The sequence below is a fragment of the Meleagris gallopavo genome, chromosome 3, assembly GCF_905368555.1.
Source record: "Meleagris gallopavo chromosome 3, MGAL_WU_HG_1.1, whole genome shotgun sequence".
Lineage (NCBI taxonomy): Eukaryota > Metazoa > Chordata > Aves > Galliformes > Phasianidae > Meleagris > Meleagris gallopavo.
In genome coordinates, this window is record NC_139406.1 from 22114336 (window position 1) to 22136730 (window position 22395).

General features: G+C 37.2%; 1 protein-coding gene and 1 long non-coding RNA gene across 2 annotated transcripts in view; one reads left to right on the top strand and one right to left on the bottom strand.

Moving 5' to 3' along the window:
* Positions 1 to 15719, top strand: part of MARCHF11 (membrane associated ring-CH-type finger 11) — a 31009-nt gene extending 15290 nt beyond the window's left edge. Inside the window, exons 3-4 of the mRNA XM_085220429.1 lie at positions 7712 to 7904; positions 14668 to 15719. Of these exons, the coding sequence (XP_085076555.1) occupies positions 7712 to 7904; positions 14668 to 14990 (516 nt within the window). The 3' untranslated portion in view covers positions 14991 to 15719. The remainder of the gene's footprint in view (positions 1 to 7711; positions 7905 to 14667) is intronic.
* A 3578-nt stretch (positions 15720 to 19297) lies between these two features.
* LOC146544634 (uncharacterized) lies at positions 19298 to 22392 on the bottom strand. The gene is made up of 2 exons (XR_014882347.1): positions 20728 to 22392; positions 19298 to 20325 (listed from the first exon to the last, which is right to left on the bottom strand). It is a non-coding gene; the product is annotated as an uncharacterized LOC146544634 (long non-coding RNA).
* Between the last annotated feature and the right edge of the window lie 3 nt (positions 22393 to 22395).

The following is a 22395-nucleotide window of genomic DNA, read 5'->3' on the forward strand; positions in this document are numbered from 1 at the left end:
CACTTCAACGTAGACAAGAAGGCACCAGCAAAAGCGGTCAAGAACAGATGATCCCTCTTTACACTGATAGATGGTCAGGGCACTTTGCAGGTGAGGCTCATTCACTCCCTGCTGAACAATTTTTTCAAGACTTCTGGTGAGTGTACTAATATCTTAAGGAGTGCAGGATCTTATCCTCATGGTCAGTTTTTTTTTTTTTTTTCCCCTTTTAAACCTACTCAACCATCCTAGCTAAAATTTGCAATTAGTTCCTTTCTCCTAAGAGAAGGAAAATACATCTCCAGAGTTTTTTTTTTTTAATACTATTATTTTGTATCCAAAGCGAAATAGATTTCCAGGATTTCTAGGCTTCTGGTCTTTCAAAAATCCACGATGCATCCAATGTAAGTACAGATGTTCTACTCTGCCAGGTACATGCAATAAGCCAACACTTCCAGGAACTATCAGCTAAATTCCACGTGTGCTGCACAGATGGAATATGCCTCTGCAGTTAATGTTACGCTTTCAGAATGTCCAAAGTATGGATACTGCCTTCCAAGCAGACTGAAGTTGCATGCAAGCTGAATTATCTATATTCTTGACCTATATGATTCATAAAAGAAAAGATAATTGCATTATGACTACAGGAACTCTGTCTTAATAGTTCAACAAAATTGCTAAGCATTAAAGGGAAGCTGCAATTTTTGTACCATCAATTACTCTTAAAATACACATACTTAATTCACTCCAAGCAGTAATGCCTCCTATTTATTTCCATGGAAACTACAACAAATACAAAGAGTACAATATTTGATAGACAAATTCTCAGTTACAAAATGGTGTTTTTCATCATCATCACCACCATTAGGTATGATTTTCCCCCCTCACCCCTGCAATTAACAAAAACCTGCATGCTGTGCTCATAAAAAACTGCGTGGCTGTCTGGAGCGTGTCTTGTCTTTCACATTCTTGATACCACTGCTGAAACCATCCACTGCCTCCCACTGCTTCATATGCACTTCCATACCACAAGCCATTCTGTCAGACTCTGCTCCTAGCTGTCACACGTCAACAACATGGAATGGATTATTGGTGGGAAGGTTCAATCTCTTCTGCCATACTACCAACATCTGCCTCTGACATTGTGGGTCAGTATAAAAAAAACAGGAGACTGTATAATCAATGAATACAAAGATGCTATAATTATGAAATGAACAAGAGAGTTTGGCAAAGCAGATTATAATAACAAAAAGAGAGTAGACAGAAAGCTTACCTGTGTCCTGGGCTCACTGCAAAACTCCAGAGGAGGGATCTCCAGAAGAGATCCTCCCCCACTGGCAGTCAGCTCTTAAATGGGTCTAGGAGAGGTGGAGCCAGGCTCCACTCCTTCCAGCAGCACAGGTGAATTGCCTTCACCTGTGCTCCCGTGGCTGACTCATTGCTCGCCTCAGGTGATCAATCAGAGGTTCAGGCCGTGATGCAGCAGTTCCCATACAGAGGCATTACTTTCAGGACAGCCCTTGCCAAAATAGAAGCCTATGGTGAAAAAGGGCATTTCAAATGTCTACATACATATACTCAATCCTATGCATTTTCTGTCCAAGTAGGTCAATAAGTTGACAGTATCTCTGCATCTTAAATCATGCAAATAATGTTATGTGCATACTGCAAAACACATTAGAAAAATTATCTGATCGTTTAGACTACAAAAACGAATAGGCATTTCAAAAATGATGTATTGGACCTAAATCATTGAGTTTTTTTAAATTCTTTAAGTTTTATTGATAACCAGATTGCAAATCCTTTTATGCATAATGAATGTCTGTGTTTAAGAACTTGTTTCTGTCACAACTACCTGTTTCTAGCAGCCAGAGAAAGTAAAAGATTCTCTAAAATCTTTTTGAAGTCATATAATTAATACATCATTAGGTTAATCAAACTATGTTATAATAGGTCACCATAAGGTTGGTTCACCACCAGTTATTTTTAATTACTTTTACATTAGATACACCTTCCGGAATGACCAGAGAGAACAAGAGCCTACCATCAACTACCCTTGCTTCTGTGATGGCATCTAAATAAGCTGTCTCTAAATGACAGAGCAGATAATTGGTGGCAGCCATGTCAAACTACCACATCAAAAATTCAGCAGAGATTATGAGCATCTTCAGAGAATTTAGATGTCTCATAGCAGACTAGTTGGTATATTATTGTTCAGTATTATATCTAATTTAGCTTAATACCAACATGATAAGGTTGATGATGAACCAGTGTGCACACATATGCTACTTCTTACTATATTTTAAAATTAGATACCTTTTTCTAATAACTCAGAACCTTAGTTGCATTGAATTCCAGATTACTACTTGAATTCAAAAAAAGTGAAGGGAACCCATTGCTTATGATCACATGCTTGAAAAACCCAACACTGAGTCAAAAATTAAGTAAGTAGTAAAGGTATACATATTCAAAAGATAACGTTACCCTTCACAAACACGGAATAGTCCATGTGTGTCTCCACAGACTTATAGAATGGTTTGGGTAGGAAGGAATGTAAAGAGCATCTATTTCCAACCTCCTTGCCATGGGCAAGGACATCTGCCAGTAGACCGTGTTGCTCAAAGCCCCATCCCACATGGCCTCAAACACCTTTGAGAAAGTTTTCTGTTTCATCACCTGTTGCTAGTCTTCCTGAGTTGGTAGTACTATATGCAGAGGGATTACTCTCTGTCATCTACTCTGGCCAGCCATGAGGAATTTTCATATGTTCTTTATTAAGGATGTAAGAAAATATGTAGTTTCACTGCAGACGTTTTTCATATAAAATATTTTGAGTCCAATTTCAGTCTCAATGAGTGTTTTTAAGATCATTTTTCTGCCATGCATTTTATGACAATCAACAGGCTTTTATAAGGCACAATTAAAAAAAGCTGAGTTAGTACCGATTTTGAGTAGTCTTTGAATAGTCTATCAATTTTTATGTTAGTATATAAAATGCATATTTCTTTATTAACTTTATTCTTTAGCAATTAGCCCTTCAAAGCAGTATGCTTCTTTCAGCTTCTGGAAGTCTCTATCTGAAAAAATATGAAATTATGCAGTATTTATTCTTAATAGAGCATTTATAGGAACAATGGTTTTGGGGTTAGAAACAGAACTATAGGGTTCATTAAATGTACCAGACTCCCAAATGATTTATGAAAGGAAGAGCAGTGGTAAATAAAAGATTACCAAAGCCAAACATAATAAAGTGTCAGCAGAAGTGAAAGTGTAGGGAATTCTCAAAGGACGAAAAAGCAGTGCTATATTAAAATCAGAAGCCTGGTATGGCATAATACCTCATAACATTACAGACACGATGGAGATCAATATCAAATGGGATACTATTTCACAGAAATTTAAAGGAACTTTTTTTTTTTAAGAATCTGTCCATGAAAAAATATTATTTTGTCAGACAAAAAATATTTGAAGTTTTCTTTTAATTTTGATTTTAAAGCAAAGTGCCAATTTGTATCAAAATATTTATTTTTTATGGTTAGGTACTTTGTAGAAGCTTACAGTAGAAAGACTGCATAGAACTTTTCTGATTTGTTAAAACTTAGCTGAAAGAACTTAATGTTTATGGGGATGTATAGTCAGCAAATGACAAAGACAAATTAGGAAGTCATAATTTATAATCATGAGCAACTAAGAGTTACAAAGCAAGTTATATGAAGAAAATGTGAAATAATTTCATGGAAATAATGGATTTAAATTATGACATACCAATAATGATATCTTTCAATTTGAGATGTTAAATAATTCAGACTGTTAAATTCTAAATGAAATTTCTTTATTGGTGATTCTTTTACCACATTACTTTTGTGACCTCTTTATCATAAACAGTTACTTTAATACTAGAAGTCGAAGTGAATAGAACGCATAGCAGGGCATGCAGTAAGGTGAATGATCATAAGAAATCAAATAAGGCTTAAATGTCTTTGGTATTTAAACAGAAAAACTTTTCTATCCCTAAGCATTTATCAGAGTGGGTACTCACACACTGTAACTACACTTTGCATGAGATTTCAGACAGTAGAAAGCATTGCGACTACGACTGCCGTTCCTCTTCATAAATTCTGTTATAAAATGCGGTGTAACCAAACAATACAGTCCCATGTAGTTCCTTCTCGTTGCCTAATGGCTAATATTGTCTATGGCTAAGTAAAGAACTAAATCTTTGGAGCTTATTTACATATGAATATTGCAATAACTATAGAATACCTTCTCTATGTGAAAAATGTGCCTGTCTCAGTTCAATCTGCTTGCTCTTTATAATTCATACATAAACACAATAAAAGCTAAGGGAAAAATGAAGCCATATATTTCCCGAGAGGCAATCTCAGACTAAGTTTCTAAAGCAAAATTGCTTGGGGGCAGAGGGCCAGGGAGAAGAAAGTTTCATTTCTGGTCAGTTAGACATCAGTATGAATGGTCTTCTTGCCATTGGCACGAAGGAGGGACATACACAGTAACCAAAGTCCTGAATCTGATCATGTTAGAGTTTAACACCTATCTACCCTACTCTGTCACTGTTATGCTGTTGGATTCTTACAGCAGACAGCCTTGCACCAAGAGAAAAGTTAGTAGTTTTGTGTAAAACTGTTTGGGCTTCTTGAGTGCCTTTCATATTACATGTACCACCCTTCCTCCCCTGTCTACTGTGGGATCTTACTGATTAGTTTAACTTAGAAACTGTACTGATAGGAAGATAAAATATGTGAATTGCTTAGAAACTGCTGACCTTCATATTCAGGAAGGTGGAGGAGTATAGTTTCTTTTATACAGAAGAAAGGCAGCAGACACCACAAAGGTCAAAGCAGCTGAGTAATAGTAAAGAACATCCAACCCCCTTTATGAGTTCTTGGTGGTTGTTTTTGTTTGTTTGCTTGTTTTTGTTTTAATTGCTCATTGATTTTTAAAGGCAAAGGAATTAGGAACCATGGGAGGCTTATGCATTTTCTCAATAATTGAAGTGGCTCCCCTTCCTAGTTGGTAGCGCAGAAGTGTGTTGAATTTTTGGAATTACTAAATTTACAGAGGTTGAGAGATGATTGTTACTTACATTCTTGACAGCCTGTTCATCTGATCTCAAGAACAACAAAATGACTAGATCACATTATTAAGAAGATGCCAGGAAGAGACTGAGATCATATCTATGTCTCTTAGAACTTTTAAAGGTCAAGATTTTCTAGAAGGAAGTGTGGGGTAAGTCAATAGATGTCCTAGTGAGACCTTTACATGAGGAAAGGAAAAAAAAAAAAGAAAAGAAAAGAAAAAAAAAGTAGCAGAAATGGTTGAATGTGGTTATGAATGGGAGACGACAGACATAGAAATTGCATGCCTGGCAATGCTAGAATAGAGGGTAAGCTTTATATCTAGACTGCACTCTGTGTTATTTATCCTGAATGTTTGGACTGCTTTTCCTTCTACCCAGTGCTAGTTATGAAGAATAATTAAGAGTAATTGAAGTAAAAAATAAAATAAAATAAAATTCAAAGTAAGCTGAACTAAGCTTAGGGAATTGCACTGTGAAAGACCAGCTGTTTACTTCAGTGATATATATATATTTTTTTTCAGTTTATTACTAGCTTCTTCCATGAATTTGATAGTTTAATATTTTATGACAGTTAATGCATAAAACTAAATTTTACTTCATGTAAACATACTATGATTTCATGCATTCTGAACAAACACATTATGGGTCTGTCTTACACTGATAATGAAAGAAGATAGAAATACATAACCAACAGCATTTTTGACAGCTTTCTGCCAGGTCGCACTGTGTAGCGTTAGCCGTGAAATGAAGAATAATTTTGTTGAACGTATCCCCACCAAGTCTAAAGAGAGCTCTATGAATTTCAGCCCTGACATTTAAGTCCCGTGTACAATATCAGAATCATGAGAAGCTCATACCATTCTGTCATGCATCAATTGTAACTGACCTTCCCTGACCTTGTAAAAAAAACTTTCCTAACAAAGGAAATGAGTATCCATACTTGGCTTACTATTAAAAAACCAATTTATTATTGAATATAAATAGCTCCAATCCAACCTTCAAATTTCAATGAAATTATTAGTATGAGTTTAATAAGTTAATTATAAAAGAACAGCATACTGAAATACAAAATTCACAAATTGTATGACTACCTTTTTGTACCATTTATACTCAGAAGGCTGCAGGAAGAGGAGGTGAGCAGGATCAGGTGTGCAAATTAGGCAACGGTTAAAAAAGTTAATGGGAAAAGCTGAAATGGAAGAAAAGGGGAGAGGATCTCATTGCTCATCTAGCAGTGGGACTTGATCGGAGAGCTTAAACTGTGGTTCAAACTGGATGTAAGAAAAAAGTTTTATGACCTGAGAGCAGTAAAGAAGTGCACTAGATAGCTCAGAGAAGTTGAGCTGTCTTCATAATTGGAGATTTTTAAGCCTTGAGCAATCTGGCCTGATCCCATCACTGACCCCTATGTAAGCAGAAAGTTGAACTAGAGACCTCCCATAGCCCCTTGCAACCTGAATTATTCTAGCATCTTACAATCATACAATACTGACTACCCAACTGCTATTAAAAAATAATGTTTTTATAAACTAACTAACAGAAAAAAACTATTACCAGATCGGTAAAGAAGTAATAGAGCTGTTGGTTCAGTAGATATTTCTCCACCTGGTCCTTATTGCAACCCTAGAAGTGGGCAGATATTTTCAAAATTAGGAACAGAAGTTATGTCAATCTAAAGATTCGGCACTCTTATCTCTGGAGCAGAGGAGCAGATCATGGTGCTAGAGTGGGGAGTCTGCGAAACTAATTCAGACAAATAATTGTCTATGGAAGACCACAGACAGTAAGCACAATCTAGGATGATTTTTTTTTTTTTGTCATGTTATGTTTTGCTTTTGAGACCTTTTATTTTAACAAAATTTTACTTATATTCATATCTTGACAAAATTCAGTAGCATACTCTTTATATTAATATCTTGTCACATCACAAATCTGAATTATCTTACATACATACATTCCAGCCTTTCTAAGAAAGGCAGGCATAGGTAATGTGCACTGGAAAGAAATTTGCGTGCTACCTATGTTCAGGGCTCTTCCCAAGTCTTCAGATTGCCTCCATACTTAGCTATGGATGTCTCTTTGTATTGTTAACACTGGTTTATGAACAGAACCCCATCTCTTTTGGCATGCCAGGAGACAGCCAGGAGTTTCTTTGATGAGCAGCAGGAAAGTGGAAAATGGCTTTGGACTTGGAGGGGGGTGGGAAGGAAAGCTGCCACTTTCAACTTGTTATATTAACATAAAAACAGACTTAGACTGGCTTCCCAACTTTCTTTGTATTCTGTTTGTTAGCATACAAATATGAAAGGCTGAGCTCCGTTCCTAAGACTAATTTTTTTGTGCTTATGTGTTCAAAATAGAAATAAACTAATAACTCTCCTGAAGTTCACAGCTAGATGGTGATGGTAGTGATGCTGGAGGAGATGGCGAAGCAACTATTTTTAGTTTCACTTTTAGCTAAAGTGAAATAGGTAAAAAAGTTCTCTAAAATGTTAGTGTCAAAAATATTAGTAACATTTTATGAAGATATGTATAAATTTTAAAGTAATTTCTGATTTCAGGAAAAAAGTGGAGTTGAATGTACAATCACAGAAAATAACATTTTTATCTTATACACCTTTGTTTCTCTTTTAGTGGCAAAGCATTACTATAACACTGGTTGAGAAAGTGCAGATGGTTGCTGTAATCCTAGGATCTCTGTTCTTAGTAGCAAGTGTGACTTGGCTTCTATGGTCAGCCTTCAGCCCCTATGCAGTATTGCAAAGAAAGGACAGCCTTTTTCAAACCTGCTATGGATTGTATGGTTTTATGGATCTAGTATGCATAGGTAAGCTCAAAAACTTTAAACAGCACAGACTGTGGTTTAAGACTGTGACTATCTATTTTTCTAATTGGTCACTCTAATTAATCACTCCAGTTCTTCTCCGATTTATACTCAGCTGATACCAGTATTGCTATTTACAGTGTTACTGATGCTGCAAAGAGAAAAGAACCAAAGAGGCTTTACTCTCAGACCGATCAAAGCACCTTTGTGATGAGAATAGGATCAGTTTCAAATATTTGAAAATATAGACAGCTAGCAAATTTCAGAAATTCTGAGTGATAAATGTTGGTGTTATCCCAATCTTTTATATGGGAATTGTGAAGGGCAGTGCTGAATTTTGCTCAGTAAAGCTCAAGGAAACAGAATGATTCCCAATATCAAGACTCCTGCTTCAACCATAAAGCCATATTGTCTTTTACTGTCACTTCATTACCGTATATCATAGAATCATAGAAGGGCCTGGGTTGAAAAGGAACAGTGATCACCTAGTTTCAACCTGGCTGCTATGTGCAGGGTCACCAACCACCAGAGCAGGCTGCCCAGCGCCACATCAAAATGGCTGACGGCCATTTCTATTTGTTTTGTAAATTTTATGAGAAGTCCACTCTAGAATATTTTTGGACAGATTTTCTTCTGTGAATCTTCACTGAGAAGTGAACACAACTGAAATTTCTAACACTCTGGGGTGGTACCCAAAAAAAAAAAAGAAAAAAGCTCAGCCTCATGAGCAGCTACACCCTGGTTCCTGCTCTGCTGAGCACTCAAAGAAAGAAAACAAAACAAAACTCCAGGTGTAGACAAAAGGTGCTTCAGGCATTCTAAACTTTTCAGTTATATGGAATTCTATGATTTTTTTGTGTGTGTGTTTTTTTTTTTTTTGTGCAAATTACAAAAATTTATTTTGATAGGTATAGGATAGTTGGAACAACCAGTTATTTCTAACTGTTTTCATTCCGTTTGAATGTTGTTAAAACAACTAAATCAATCTAAAAACCAACAAGGAATGTCTGAGGATGAGCCAAAATACTAGTGAATTTATCTACATAAATAAACTATTCTAAGGTGTGTGCTCAATGGACTGCTACATGCAGTTAGGTAGCTGCCCTTCAAGTCAACCAGGCTCAAACCACCTCCGGATTGGAAGTTTGACATACCTTAAATTACACAAATGTATGTTTTACAGGCCTATCAGAGAAAATATATGAAAACCTTTATGTTGCTTGCTCTGAAACGGACTATAATTAAACATATTTGGACCCTGTTTTTTTATAATGCTTAAATTCAGTGCACATATGACTTATCTGGAAATTCAGAAACAGAACTTTGGTCACTGAAAAATTCTGATAATGCAGTCATTCAGCCCACACAGTCTACATGTAATTTCAAGTAATCTGTATTCTGTGAGCTTGTAATACCAGGAGTTCTTGTAACTTTTCAAAATATTTATTAATATATTCAATTCTATTCAATTTTATCATAAAATGAGGAATTTTAGATTGATAGTTTTAATTTAAATTCTTTGAATAAAGTTCTCTAATAGACAAATGTAATTATTATTTATGAATCACGTAAAAACACAATACTGCCAATTATGCTAATGAATTCCCAAAGACATTAACACATGCTTTTTACCATTGCATATCATATATAATCTCTTGTATCATAAAGCTTGTAACGCTTACAGCCAGCTACTTCTTATTTAGTCTGTCCTCTGCTCTCATTTGTATTTAGTCATCCATGACATTCTTTCCATTTGAGCTTTGTCTTACAAAGGATTTGCAATTATATCTACACTCCCACTAAAATCTCTGTTTATTTCACTCACAAACTGTGCTTGCATATGAGTTTGCCTGTGCAGCACTTATTCCAAGACAAGTGGATGAGTTGCTGGTGGTACAATCAAGATTTAGTCCAGTTCATTTGAGTTATGCCTCAATATTATTCTTTTTTTGGCCATTTGTGAAGTTTAAATAGCTGTACTTTCTGAAGTATTTTGTTGTTACCATTTTAAGAGCAGTTTGCCCCAAAATAATGACATATTTACACATATTTATACTTTGAATACTTGTACATACTTGGCCTTCTACCCCTCTTCTGCTTCCATTTTTTTTTTAGATGCTGTTTTTTAGCCAGTCACTTTTTTTTTTTTTTTTTACCTCCCATCCTCACATTATTCAGTACTTTTTCTCAGCCTCATATTTTGTTCTCAGCTTCCCACCTTATTTCAGCCTCATTTTATTCTAGGCCTCAACCTTTCTTCAGCCTCCCATTACCTTTCAGCTTTTGTTCTTACCTCTCACTATTCTTCAGCCTCCAATTTTTCTCAGCCTGTACTCATTTGTCTTGATTTTTTTCTGACTTGCACTGCTTTAGTTTATTTTTCCTTTGCCTCCACCTCCTTTTTGATCTCAGCAGCCCTTTTCACATTCAACCTTTTTCTCAACCTTTACATTTTTCTCTGCTACCCATTCCTTTTTTTCCTCTCAATCTTTTTTAGCCTGGATCCTTTAATTAATCTTTATGGTTTTCTCAGCCTCACATCCCTTTTCAGCCTCAAGCTCTATTCCAGCTTCTTATTCTCAGACTCCTACTTTGTCAGAGCTCCCACTCCTTCTCAACTTCCACTTCTTCTCAAAATCTACCTATTTCTCAATCTTTTACAGTTTCTCTCTCCACTTTTCTCTTATCCTCCCATATTGTTTCAGTCTCCACTTTTTCTCACACTATTTTCTTAACCTCCCAACAACAGTGGATTTTACGGAACCTCCCACCCCCATTTGGTCTCCTATCTCTTTTTTGCATCCCCCCCCTTTCTTTGGCCTCCACTTTTTTCTAGCTTCCTTTTTCATTTTTATTTTATTTATTTATTTATTTTCAGCCTCCCACCATTCTTGGCCTCCTACTCATGTTTTTTTTTTGCCTCTACTTTTTTTTTTTTTTTTTTTTTTTTTTTTTTAAGTTTTAGTTTTCCACCCTTTTTAAGCTTCCACTTGATTTCAGCCTCTACTTTTCTTTAGTCTCCCATCCCTTTACAGTGTTTGGTTTTCCACCTGTTTTCAGCATTCACTCTTTCTGAAGCTCTATGTTTTCTTATGCCTGCCAAAGTTCTTTTTCAAGCCTTCCCACCCCTTTTGATTTCCTACTAATGTTTTGGTACCTCACCCTTTTTTTGTCCTCCCAACTCTTTCTCAAACCTCTTAATCGGACCGCCTACTCTTTTTTGTCTTCCTTTTTTTTTTTTTCCCTCTAACTTTACTTTCAGCCTTCTACTCCATTTTTTTAACCTACAGTCATTTTTTTCAGTCTTTTTTTTTTCTCAATCTTTTTTTTTTCCATCTGCTCTCTGTTTTGTTCTGCTGCTCCTTTTTGACCTTCCACTCCTTTTTCAGCCTGCACTTCTTCTCAGACCATTTTTCTTCGACCTTTCAATGAAGTAGTTCACTTTCAGGCCTTCTTTCATACCTTTTTCTCTCCCACCATTGCAAATACCTAATAACATCCACTAATTCCCTTAGATGTAAAACTGTACTGGCAGAGGTTTTTTTATAATGAATATATCTAGCTAAATTTAAAATTTTTTCAGTCAGAAACACTTTTTTTCACATTTCTATTTAACTCTAAATAGTTGAGAAATAGTTAAATTACTTCTTTAAAGTGGATGTTTCACTTTAATGCTTTGCCTATTTTTTTTTTTTTTTTTTTTTTTTTTGGTGAGTCTTGACAATTTTGTCCAGTGGATGAAGGCTGTTTTTAAAAAGTGTCTTTAATTCCCCACTAAAAAATGTTTAGGCTTCTGGGATGATAATTCCTGAATGATTATAAGAGAAATTAATGTGATAAGTAAGACAACACAGGAGCCTAACGCCACATCTGAACAACGATGTGTCCTTCTTGTAAAGGCATTCAGTATGAAAAAGCTCAAGTGTTCTGTGGTTCAGGATATGAAAGCCTTTGGACAGAGCAAATGAAAGAATTTCACAGTACTTTACAATGAACAAACAAAAAATGATATCCTCATAATCCTATTGTCTGGCTCCCACAACAGTCACTACATTTTAGAAATAAATCCTGAAGGTAAAGCCTTTTTAGAACCTTAGCACATTTTGCCAGGTCCCTCATTCCCAAAACTCTGTTCCTTGTAGATGCTACTTGGACAGAATGTTGGAACAGCTAATAGCACTGAAATCTAACACTACTTGGGATTGTCTGGATTTTGTCTGATAAAAGTATTCTGCTGATCTGTAATTTTTTCTTCTAGGACTGTGTGAGTATGTTCTCTGTGCTATTGAAACTATGGGTTTTGGAACAAATTCAGGGATTTATCCTTGTTTTTTCTTCTCTTGTATCCCCATTCACTGCTGTGAACCTCATAAGAAAAGTATTCTTAGTCAGTGTCGTGCAGCTTCATTTTAGTGACTAACTAACTGCTTATATTCTGATCATCAGAACTTCTCTGTAACTGGAAAATCATATCCAGCATTTAAACCAGATTTCCCCTTCTTTATGGTCTCAGAACTTTTGGTGTAGAGAGGTGTTTTATCTTTTTTCTGCCTGAAAGTTTCTTTCAAAAGAGACAGGCTGTCTATTGGCATTCTTCTGTCTCTTCTGTATAGATTCTTCTGAATTTGCAGTTTCATCAGATGGGAAATCAACCTTTTGAAGAGAAAAGTTAGGAAAGTGCTTTTTTTCCTTCAGCATTGCCAAATCAGTCAACTTTATTTCAAGCCTTTCAATATTTGATCCTTTGTTACTTAGCTCTTTGAGAGCATATATGAATAACAGCTTCCATTTTAAAGCAAATTAATCTTCCCTACCATTGTTGAGAAAAATCTGAAAATATAATTTCACTAAATAGGAAAAATTAGTTCTTTAAAATAAAACAGTTCTATGACTTTTCTGTCATAATTCTGGGGGGATGCTTTTGACTCTTTAGGTGTACCTCACGTACTTCACTGACCTTCCTAATTTCTTCCTGATGCATTCTAAAATATATAGTTTGGGCACCAGTGGAGAGCAGGCAGATATCAGAAATCTTTAGACTGGGGTAAATAGGTTCTCTCAATTTTGCTTCATCACAATCTTGCGAGAAATTGGACCTAAGAGTATTATGATCCAGGAACAGGTAGAGGGAAACTACTATTATGCTCTTTTCATTCTGTAGGAAATGCAGCAGGAAAAAAAAAGAAAAGAAAAGAAAGAGGAATTTTTGTCACAGCAATAAAACCCTGGCTTATTTGGTTTGTAGACTTCGTATGTGATCAAAGATCATTTTGCCTGTGTCAGATGCTTCAAGGAATTCTTGGTAAATTGAGAGGGCTACTACACCTGCTGTCATGTGTCCTGAAAGCAACCTCACTTGTATCCATCTTTCAATGCAAGGATCTTTAGAAATCTATCTGAATAGTTACTGTTATCTGAAAATTATTGCTCATGAATTGGAGGTTTGCTCCTCATATAAGTTCTTTTATCATCCTTCCTGCTTGTGCCATCTCTCTTTGAATGACCCTTTTCTGGTACCAGTTAACTCTTAGTTATCTCTTATCCCTAACAGACTTGGATGCTTAAATTACAAGTTTGTTGTGTAACAATAGGTAATATATTATCCCTTTTGATAAAGAAATGTAGCTTTGAAACATATGAGAAAATTTTAAGTAAGAAACACATCAGATAACTAATATATTGCAACATTACTCAGAACAAAACTGCCATACCTGAGCAGAAGAAAAAATTAATAAGGCTGAAACTCAATGAATCCCATAAGTAAATTCATATTTGAAACATTCATGCTTGAAGAATGTGCATATAAGTATAAATTAATAAAAGTATATGCACACCTATGACAAATGAAGAATTTCACTTAAGTAAAAAATTTCTGCAGTTACAAAAATCATGAGCCTACATGGAAGATCAGAAGCAGATTGGTCTATTCAGAACTTCAGATAAACTGTGTTTTCCTTGAAAGGACCATCTAAAAGATCTCTGGGGTTTCAGCAAAAAAGGTTGTGCTTTTGTCTGCTGAATTTTAAAGTGGAAGAAGAAAGCCCATCATCCTTGCCATGCTCATCATAGTTAATCATAAGACGTAATTTCTTCTTTCTCCACTAAAGCAAGAAAGGAAAGTCATTATTCTTAGAGCTGTTCCAAGTTGTCTTAACTTTTCTGTGCTCCCAGGCTGAAATAAGAATGTAAAAACAGTACCATTTGTTTGTACTGCATTCAACAAAACACCGCTATACAAATTTAAGATCGTTATAGAAGGTCCAACTTAAAAATCTACTTAAACTGTTACAATTCTCAATAAATAATACTCACTGTGAACAAGGATAACACCAGCATGAACAATCAATTTACAGATCTGCTGGTAAAGTTGCTTGATAATGGTTTACTTAAACATAAATACTTTTTTTCAGTTAGGCATGCTCAGATAATTCCAGTATTCATTATGTTGAGCTTCTGTTCAGAACAATTTTATTCTCTGCTTAGGAGGACTGGGAAATTTGTGTAATTTTTGGATTTTGTTTAAATATATGAAGGAAAAGTTTAAAATTGCAAAAAAATATACAAGTGCAGAATTTACGTGCATGCTCCCCTTTCCCCAGTCTTGAACATATGAATATTACCTCGCACATGTTCAACTTATTTGAATTGCCAGTTACAGTGGCTAGATCCATTACAACTTGGCATTATGAATTAAATCTGTATTTGCTCTCAAGATGATACCCTGTGACATTTTGTACAAACTAACGTCTTCTCTTCTTAATTTCAGGTCTCATAGTACATGAAGGTGCACCTGTTTATCGAGTGTTTAAGAGATGGAGGGCTGTGAATCTACACTGGGATGTGTTAAATTATGATAAAGCTACAGATATAGAAGAGAGCAATCGAGGAGAATCCTCAGCAGGAAGGACACTGTGGTTACCACTGACTGCATTTAGAAACAGAAATTTAGTTCACCCAACACAGTTAACCTCACTAAGATTTCAGTGTGGCTACGTATTGTTACATCTGTTCAACCGCATGAGACCTCAGGAAGATTCATCAGAGGATAATGGCTCTGGGGAAGTAGTAATGAGAGTGACCTCAGTGTAAAGATTAAGCTCACTGTGCTACACAGATAAGAATAATATGCCCTGATGTTACAGGGGTTTGGAATGTAGCTACAACGAATGGTAAAACCATTAACACTTGAGAAAAAAAAAAAAACCACACACACATTTTTTTAAAAAAAATTAATGCTTTTCTATGATCAGCTAAATCACAAATGCATTTTTCTGACAAAAAAAAAACAAAAAAACAAACAAAAACAAACAAAAAAAAACACAACAAAAAACCAACACCCAACCTCTTGCTTTTTATATAGTCTGGTTTATTAAATTTTTTGTCAATTTGTTACATAAGGTGTATACAATTATAGTTTAATTCTTAGGTCTTTGAATGCTGAAGAAAGTCATTTTTAAGTAAAAAAAATATATTTAAATGTATTTTCTTAAACACTGGCTTTAACCCACTGTTATTATTTTTCCCACTTTCATGAGGATTAAACTGAACAGATTTCTTTCAAAAAGAAAAAAAAGATGTTGACACAAGTCAAGTATTCTTTCTTTTCTATCATTTTTTGTTGTCTGTAGCTCAGTTTGGGTATGTGAAAGTAGGTGAGAGATATATTGTCCCTTGCCTTTAAGCAGGAAGTCCACCAGCTGTTCATAGAACCAAGAGGGAAGATGCCAGCTCTTCTTTTAGCTCTCCCAGGGGGATGTTGATGTCAGGCACACGTAAGATACAGACAGGGGAAGAGTGTGCAATTCCTCTCTGATGTCCAAGATCTGCAGACTACAGGAGCTGTTCCGGTGCACAGACTTCACACTGCATACCAAACAATGGTGCTGCATTTAGCAGCCTCTGAATTTCCAGCAGCACTCTTACTACAAGCCACCATCCAACCATATTCTTTAAAACAAAAAAGAAATGGGCATTATATGTATTGCCAATTGAAATAGAGTAGGATGGTAAGAAAAAAAGTTAAATTATTGTTCTCCTACCCACCTTCTTCCTAGGCACAGCCTCACTCCTCCATCCCTGACCTCTCCATCTCCTGACCCCGAGCAGTACAGGGCTGGGGAATGGGGTCAGTATCTGACAGCTCCCCATCCTCACACCGTGCCCTGCTCCAGTTGGGCCTTCCCAGGGGCTGAGGGAGAGCCCTGCCCAGTGCTGTTGGAAAGTCTCCACTCTGGCTGCGCCTAGAGCCCACCCTGACCTCCTCCTTTCCTCAAGGTGCAGACAGGGGTTTCTCCTGCTGTTGGTGGCTCCCAGTCACCTTGTGCCCTCCCATCCCGAGGCTCTCCCAAACTCTGTAGAGTTCATTTTGCTGATGAACTCTACAGAGGGTCCAGCACTCTGCATTAATTCTCAGGAGCTCAAATTTACACTTACCAAATCTACAGATAAGTTACTTCTCTTTAAGCAGTTCAAGTGAAAAGTACACTAGCCATCATCGGCCAAATGCAATATCAACAAAAGGTACTTTATATTCTCCATGACAAACTGCCAACATACAACTGCCAATCTCACTGAGAAACTGTGAGTATTCCTTTCCATATTAGCTTTCAGCAATTTCCAAAAGGATGGGAGAAATAGAAGATGAGAGGAACTATGACTGGGGAAATCTGCTGTATCACTGGGAATTAATTATTCCTAATTAGTACTTAAATAAAGCCTCCTTTCCCAGAAGCACCACAATTCCACATGACCAAGCTGAAATCAGAGTTTGCATCTCAAAGCAACTTGCAGCACAAGGTGAGTAATTAATTCCTTCCCCTACGTACTTAAAAGGTTCCATCTCACACCTCTTAGGTACCTGTGATCTGTGGAATTTAAAGATTATTTTAGCATTCTTTTGACCCATCCTTAAAAAAAAAAAAAAATGAGAAGCATCTTAAAATGTTTTTTTTTTGTAAAGAGATCTTCTTCATTCACATCCAAATAAGTACTAGGCTGGATGAGAATGACTCACCAGAAAAGATCAACTGTTTCAGTTTAAGAGAGGAAAAGATTTGTGTTCAAATGTCTGAAAGACACGTGTCCAGAACACTTAACAACTACTGAGGGGGAAATGGTTCTGGTTCAACTAAGAGTAATGAAAATCAGTGAGTGAGAAAAATGTGTTGGGCAAATACCAGAAAAGCCTTTTTAACAGCAAGATTTGTCATCCTTAATCATTTATGTGGCACAACGATATTACGTATGTCTGAGCCTATGAATTTCTATATATAGAAAGTGAGATCAGGAAACAAACAGTCACAGGATTAGTATGGGCAGAGTGCAGTTATAGAAAAAAAAAGAAATCTATGATGAGATGTACTGCGGAATGTTTTTAGTAGCAAGAGTATGTAGTGTAGGATACAAATATTTCTTCATCGACCTTGTATTTGGATTTGTGCATTACTGCAGTGCTGTAATAACCTACATGCAAGATAAATGAATTCAATTCAGAACAGCTGCAGAGAAGGGAATGAAAAAGGAGTAGGGGCTGTATTTCACACAAGGAAATTAGAAAAGTGTGGCTTATTCTGTTTAACAAAAGTTGAATGAATGTTATTGTTCCTAGTTACTACATTGCAAATAAAATTTTAAGCAACGAAGACTAAGAAAAATGAGAATTCAAGGACACAAGTAGACCGCAAATCAATTTATTTGTAAATTCAAATAGTTTTAAAATATTCATAGAATGAAGTGCAGACAACAGTTTAAGTTAAAAGGCCCATGGGAGGACATGTAGTCCAACCTACAGGGTAAGCTCTAGGGCCAGACCAGGTTGCTAAGGGCTAAGTAGTCAAGTCTTATAATTTTCAAAGGATGGAAATTACACAACTTCTCTGGGTAGCCAATTCCAACTATTGCCTGTAACCAGAGCATATTCTTTCTATTCTACTTCTTTTGTCTCACCATCCCACAAAGCCCCACTGTGATAAGGATGGCTTTGTCTTCTTATTAACCACAGGTTATCACAGGTTCAGGCAGGTTACTGTTTGAACAAGAATTGTAGAATATCCTGAGTTGGAAGGGACCCATAATGATCACTGAGTCCAACTCCCAGCTCCACGCAGGACCATCCAAAATTCAAACTATGTCTGAAAGCATTGACCAAAACGCTCCTTGATCTCCAGCACGTGGGGGCCCCCCCCCCATGTGAAAGAGCAACTTTGGAGTTTCACTACCAAGACACTCCAGAAACAGCAAGAATTCTGCTTGAGATGCCCCATTCAGATTTGGCTCATTGAAACAAAGTAGTGTTTGCTGCTTAAACTGAAGGTGCCTATCCCAAAACTGTGAGTGGTGAAATGCATCCTTCCAAGGCTCTCAAGGACAAGGCCATTTCCAGTCACTGTTATACATACAACATTTTTAGAAGTTTATAATAAAAATTCAAGTTTTATAACAATTAGATTACTAGTAGAGGCATATATTTCAGGGAGTAAAATTCAGCAGAAGTCTCTGGGTAGACACACTAAAAAACACTTGATATCAGCATGAAAACCAACAAAAAGCCCATTTTTACTTTAAAAAAAAAAGTAGAAACAATTATGCAAAATAAAGTTGCTTCATAACCAGTTTCCTGACCACAGAAAGCTAATCTGATGGGAACTCTACAAAGTAGCTCCCTGAATTCTCAGTTCTTCCCTTTAAAATTTAACTTACTGTTAAAACATCCCATGTAATATTTAAGGTAAACCTTTACACATATTCCCTTCTTGAAACTGCGTTTCACCAGTATTAGCCTCCCCTGGTGCATAAATCACATGGTAGCAGCCCTGCTTGCACTGAAACTCACTGAGCTGTGCCAGTCTGGTTATACTCCAGATCAACCCACAACTATTTCATGGAATGCTTTGATTTATTTAACGTGGTACCACCAGACCCATTGAGATTACTGAGCAAACTGGCATTTGCCACTGAAGAATCACAGTGATCCAAGATGCTGCTTGGACTGCACTGCAACAGCAAATTGGAGGAAAAGGTATATATGATTTGATTGTAAATTTTCACAAAAGCTGTTAACAATGGAATATCTTAGCTTATCATAGCTCTGCTCTGTTAATGACACATCCATGGAATGACTGCCATTATTTTCTACCTCAAATAAAGCTACGGCAGCACAGGACAGAACTAGCTGGTTTTCCTGTAAGAGAATTGTACTTCTCCCTCTAAAACTGTGACAGATGTTTGAAAGATAACTCTAGATTTCTACTGGACTAAATTCAAAAATTCAGTTAGTATCTGTCAGATCTGTGACTCCAGTAATTATGTTTAACAAACATGAGAATTTTCTAATGCTTGAAATAAACAAACTGTTAGGAAGTTTTCTGGGGAGAAATGAAGATACCATTAAAACCATGTAATCTTTCTTGTTGGCCGTACATAAGCCAATTTATTTTCATAAGCCTTGTAAAAATTTCAGAATCCCTAGTGAGCTGCCATTTTTTAGAATTACCTCTCAGCTGCCATCGAAGAAGTAAAGCCATCTTTAGGGCTGAAGTACTACTTTACAGGGGATACCAGAGTAATCTTTTAAAACAGGTAATACTTGTATTTTGTCTTCTTGAAATCAGAGATTAGGTTTCAGATCTTTTCCACATTCGAAAATTTGTCAGCTGGCCTCTTTTCTTGGATTTAAGGAAGATTTATAATGTGCTGCAGAGTGCAACCACCATGTGAGTTAAAGGCAATGCATACCTTAAAACCAATCTCAGAGCAAAAAAAGAAAAGAGAAGGAAGCACTGGGAGACAGGCCACTGAGAAGCGTAAATACCTTTCAAAGGTCAACGACAGGTAACAGAGAAAGAGCAGTCCATAGCACATAGCATAGTTTTTTCCTGCTGTGGCCAGTCAGCCATACTGCAAGCATGTAAAAACCCATGATCATCCTCCTTCTTAATGAGCCATCACTGGACAGACTGAAACCGCCCTTTTACCCTGGAGTCTCTGTAGGAAGGACCACCTCGAGCCAAAGCTGACCCTCACTTGTCTCCTTTTGCTCCCTTAGTTCAGAAGCCGAGACTTTAAATCTGTCCTGTGTAGGATAAAAGACACATCAGCTGGTCGAACATTTGTAAGAGCCTCATAAAGTGACATCTTCAGCATGAAGCAGCTGACTGGAACCAGATACAGAATTATTTCAACACCTGTTGAAGCAAGCTGTCTTGGGTCAGGTCCAACCTGTTGGTAACAGCTGGGTGCTGGAGGACAGAATCAGCCATGGCAGGGATCAGAAATACCACAACTCTGCTCCTTGCAGTGACTGTGAAGGTAAACGGAGGGGGCTCAGACAGTGGTTTTCTTGGAGGATTTTCCCAGGTCCCAGACTCACTTCCTGGCCCAAAGCCTCACTTCATCTACGCTAAGGCTGGGAGAGAAACAGCCAAACCTGCGAAAGCAAACATCATGAGAAGTAACGAGTCCACAGGTCCTGTTTTCTCAGTCTTGCTACATTTTTGAAAATGAAACAAAACAAACAACAATAACAACAACAACAAAAAAACACAACCAACCATCAAAATTGCCTTTTCCCTCCCATCTTTCCATAATTTGAGTAGCCAGATTTGAAATAGGAGGAATGGAAAATGCAGCCAAATCCAGGGAACTTTGTCTTTTCAAGTGAGCATGTAACAGCCACCATACATTCCTCATCAGGAGTTTGCTGGAGTTTAAAATGTTGAACTGGGACAGCCAAGTCTTTAAAGGGGAGGAGGGAACTGACTCTGCTGTAGGAGACAAACAAAATGTGAGTGATGTCCCCCTTCCCACACCACTGCAGGAAGATTTTTACCTAGTGCAGCATTTTCCAGCAGCTGTTTAGGAACAGACTCAATCCTTGGGTGCCTTGGTGGGCTACCTCACCTCTGGGGCTGCCTCTGGTGCTGCAAGCAAGGCTTCTGCTAAGTCCCCTCCTGTGTGCCCGCAGCAGGTCTCAGCCCCAGTCTGGGTTGTTTTTTTTTCTAATGCAATCAATCAAAATGAGTAATAGCTAGAGTCCCTTGTAAGGTCACAAATTCAGAGCCTGCTGCATTTCTCCTATCAGGGAGCATCTCTGAACGCAGCTGTTTCATGCCTCTTATAAAGAAAGCAATTCAATCCAGAAGAGGCCCAAATAATTTTAATAAAAGGTGTTTTGTCCACTCAGAAACGCTCCCCAGCCTGTGCAGTAGGTCCCTGATCAAATAAGACAGTCTATCATCCAGACACAGCCTGGCTCTGTCTGGGTAGTGTATCTTGGTAGGCTTTGCTGTTCCCTGCCCCATGCAGCTTGTGTTAATGAACTTCAGAAAAGAATCTGTAGAAGCTTTTAGTTTTGAAATGGAAAACTTTTCAGTTTCTGTGGGTAAATACTAGCAACACATTTCAAGCTGGTGCTGACACTCAGAGTACGTGAGATAAGGGGTTTGTTCCAACCAAACATATCTGGGCTCTCTCTCTCTCTCCCACGCATTAAGGTAATTCAATGTTCCAGTTTGCCACTAATGACAATTTGGCATTTATCTGTGAAACAAGAGTTTCCAAGAAACTGCTCAATATTTATCTTGACGTCATCAAGTGTTTAGCACCTTCATAGGGCATTAATTTGCATTTTACATATTTAGTAGAACACCCATTTACTCCAGCAGAGATAAGTGTACTTCATGTTGTTTATCAATTAAAACACTTTTTTTTTTTTTGAATGCAATCTCATGTGAAGTAACAACTATTTCCACTCATAAATCAGTTTTCCTGTCTTCTTCCCAATTCTCAGGGTTCTTTTGGTGGCAGCTTTTAATCCATCTCTCATGGAGAGTCTAAGACGTGCCATACCTCATGCACAGAGGCGTATATTTTGCATGATAAGAGCTTTAAATTCACCATGTAGGTGAAACTAGCATTTAGATTAGGAGCCTTCCCTTGTGACTGGAAGGGAGCGAGCTCAGGTGATCTCCTCCCAGTTATCAGCCAGACAGGCTTCGTGCTGCAGTTGTTCCTCTCCCCAGATGACACAGACACTGCTCACATCACAGCAACCTCAGGAGCTGAGACACATCCTGACCTCCAAAAACCATCAGGTGTCCTCTTATCTGCCCTCAAAACTTGACCATCTATTACATAACTTAGTGGAATAGGCTGTTGTTTGACAAGTCTCATTCTGCCTTTTCTATTTCATTTGTACATCTGTTCATCTTGCCCCATGGAAAGAAAAGTGCAGTGGCACCTCTAGAAGGAAAATTACTTGCAACAAGATTTGAGAAACAAGATGGAGAACGACAACAAGATGGAGAAAGAAGCTGCTCACTGCCCACTGGGTCTTCATTGCGCACAGCCCTTCAGCAACAGGAGAGCAGCTGTGGTGGCTGAAGTGCAGCATTTTTATTTTATTTATTATTTTGCTCTGTGAACTCAAAAAATACTCTATGAGGATGATGAACAAATCTCTCTGCAGAATTGGAGAGGTCATGTCTGGGCAGGGGGG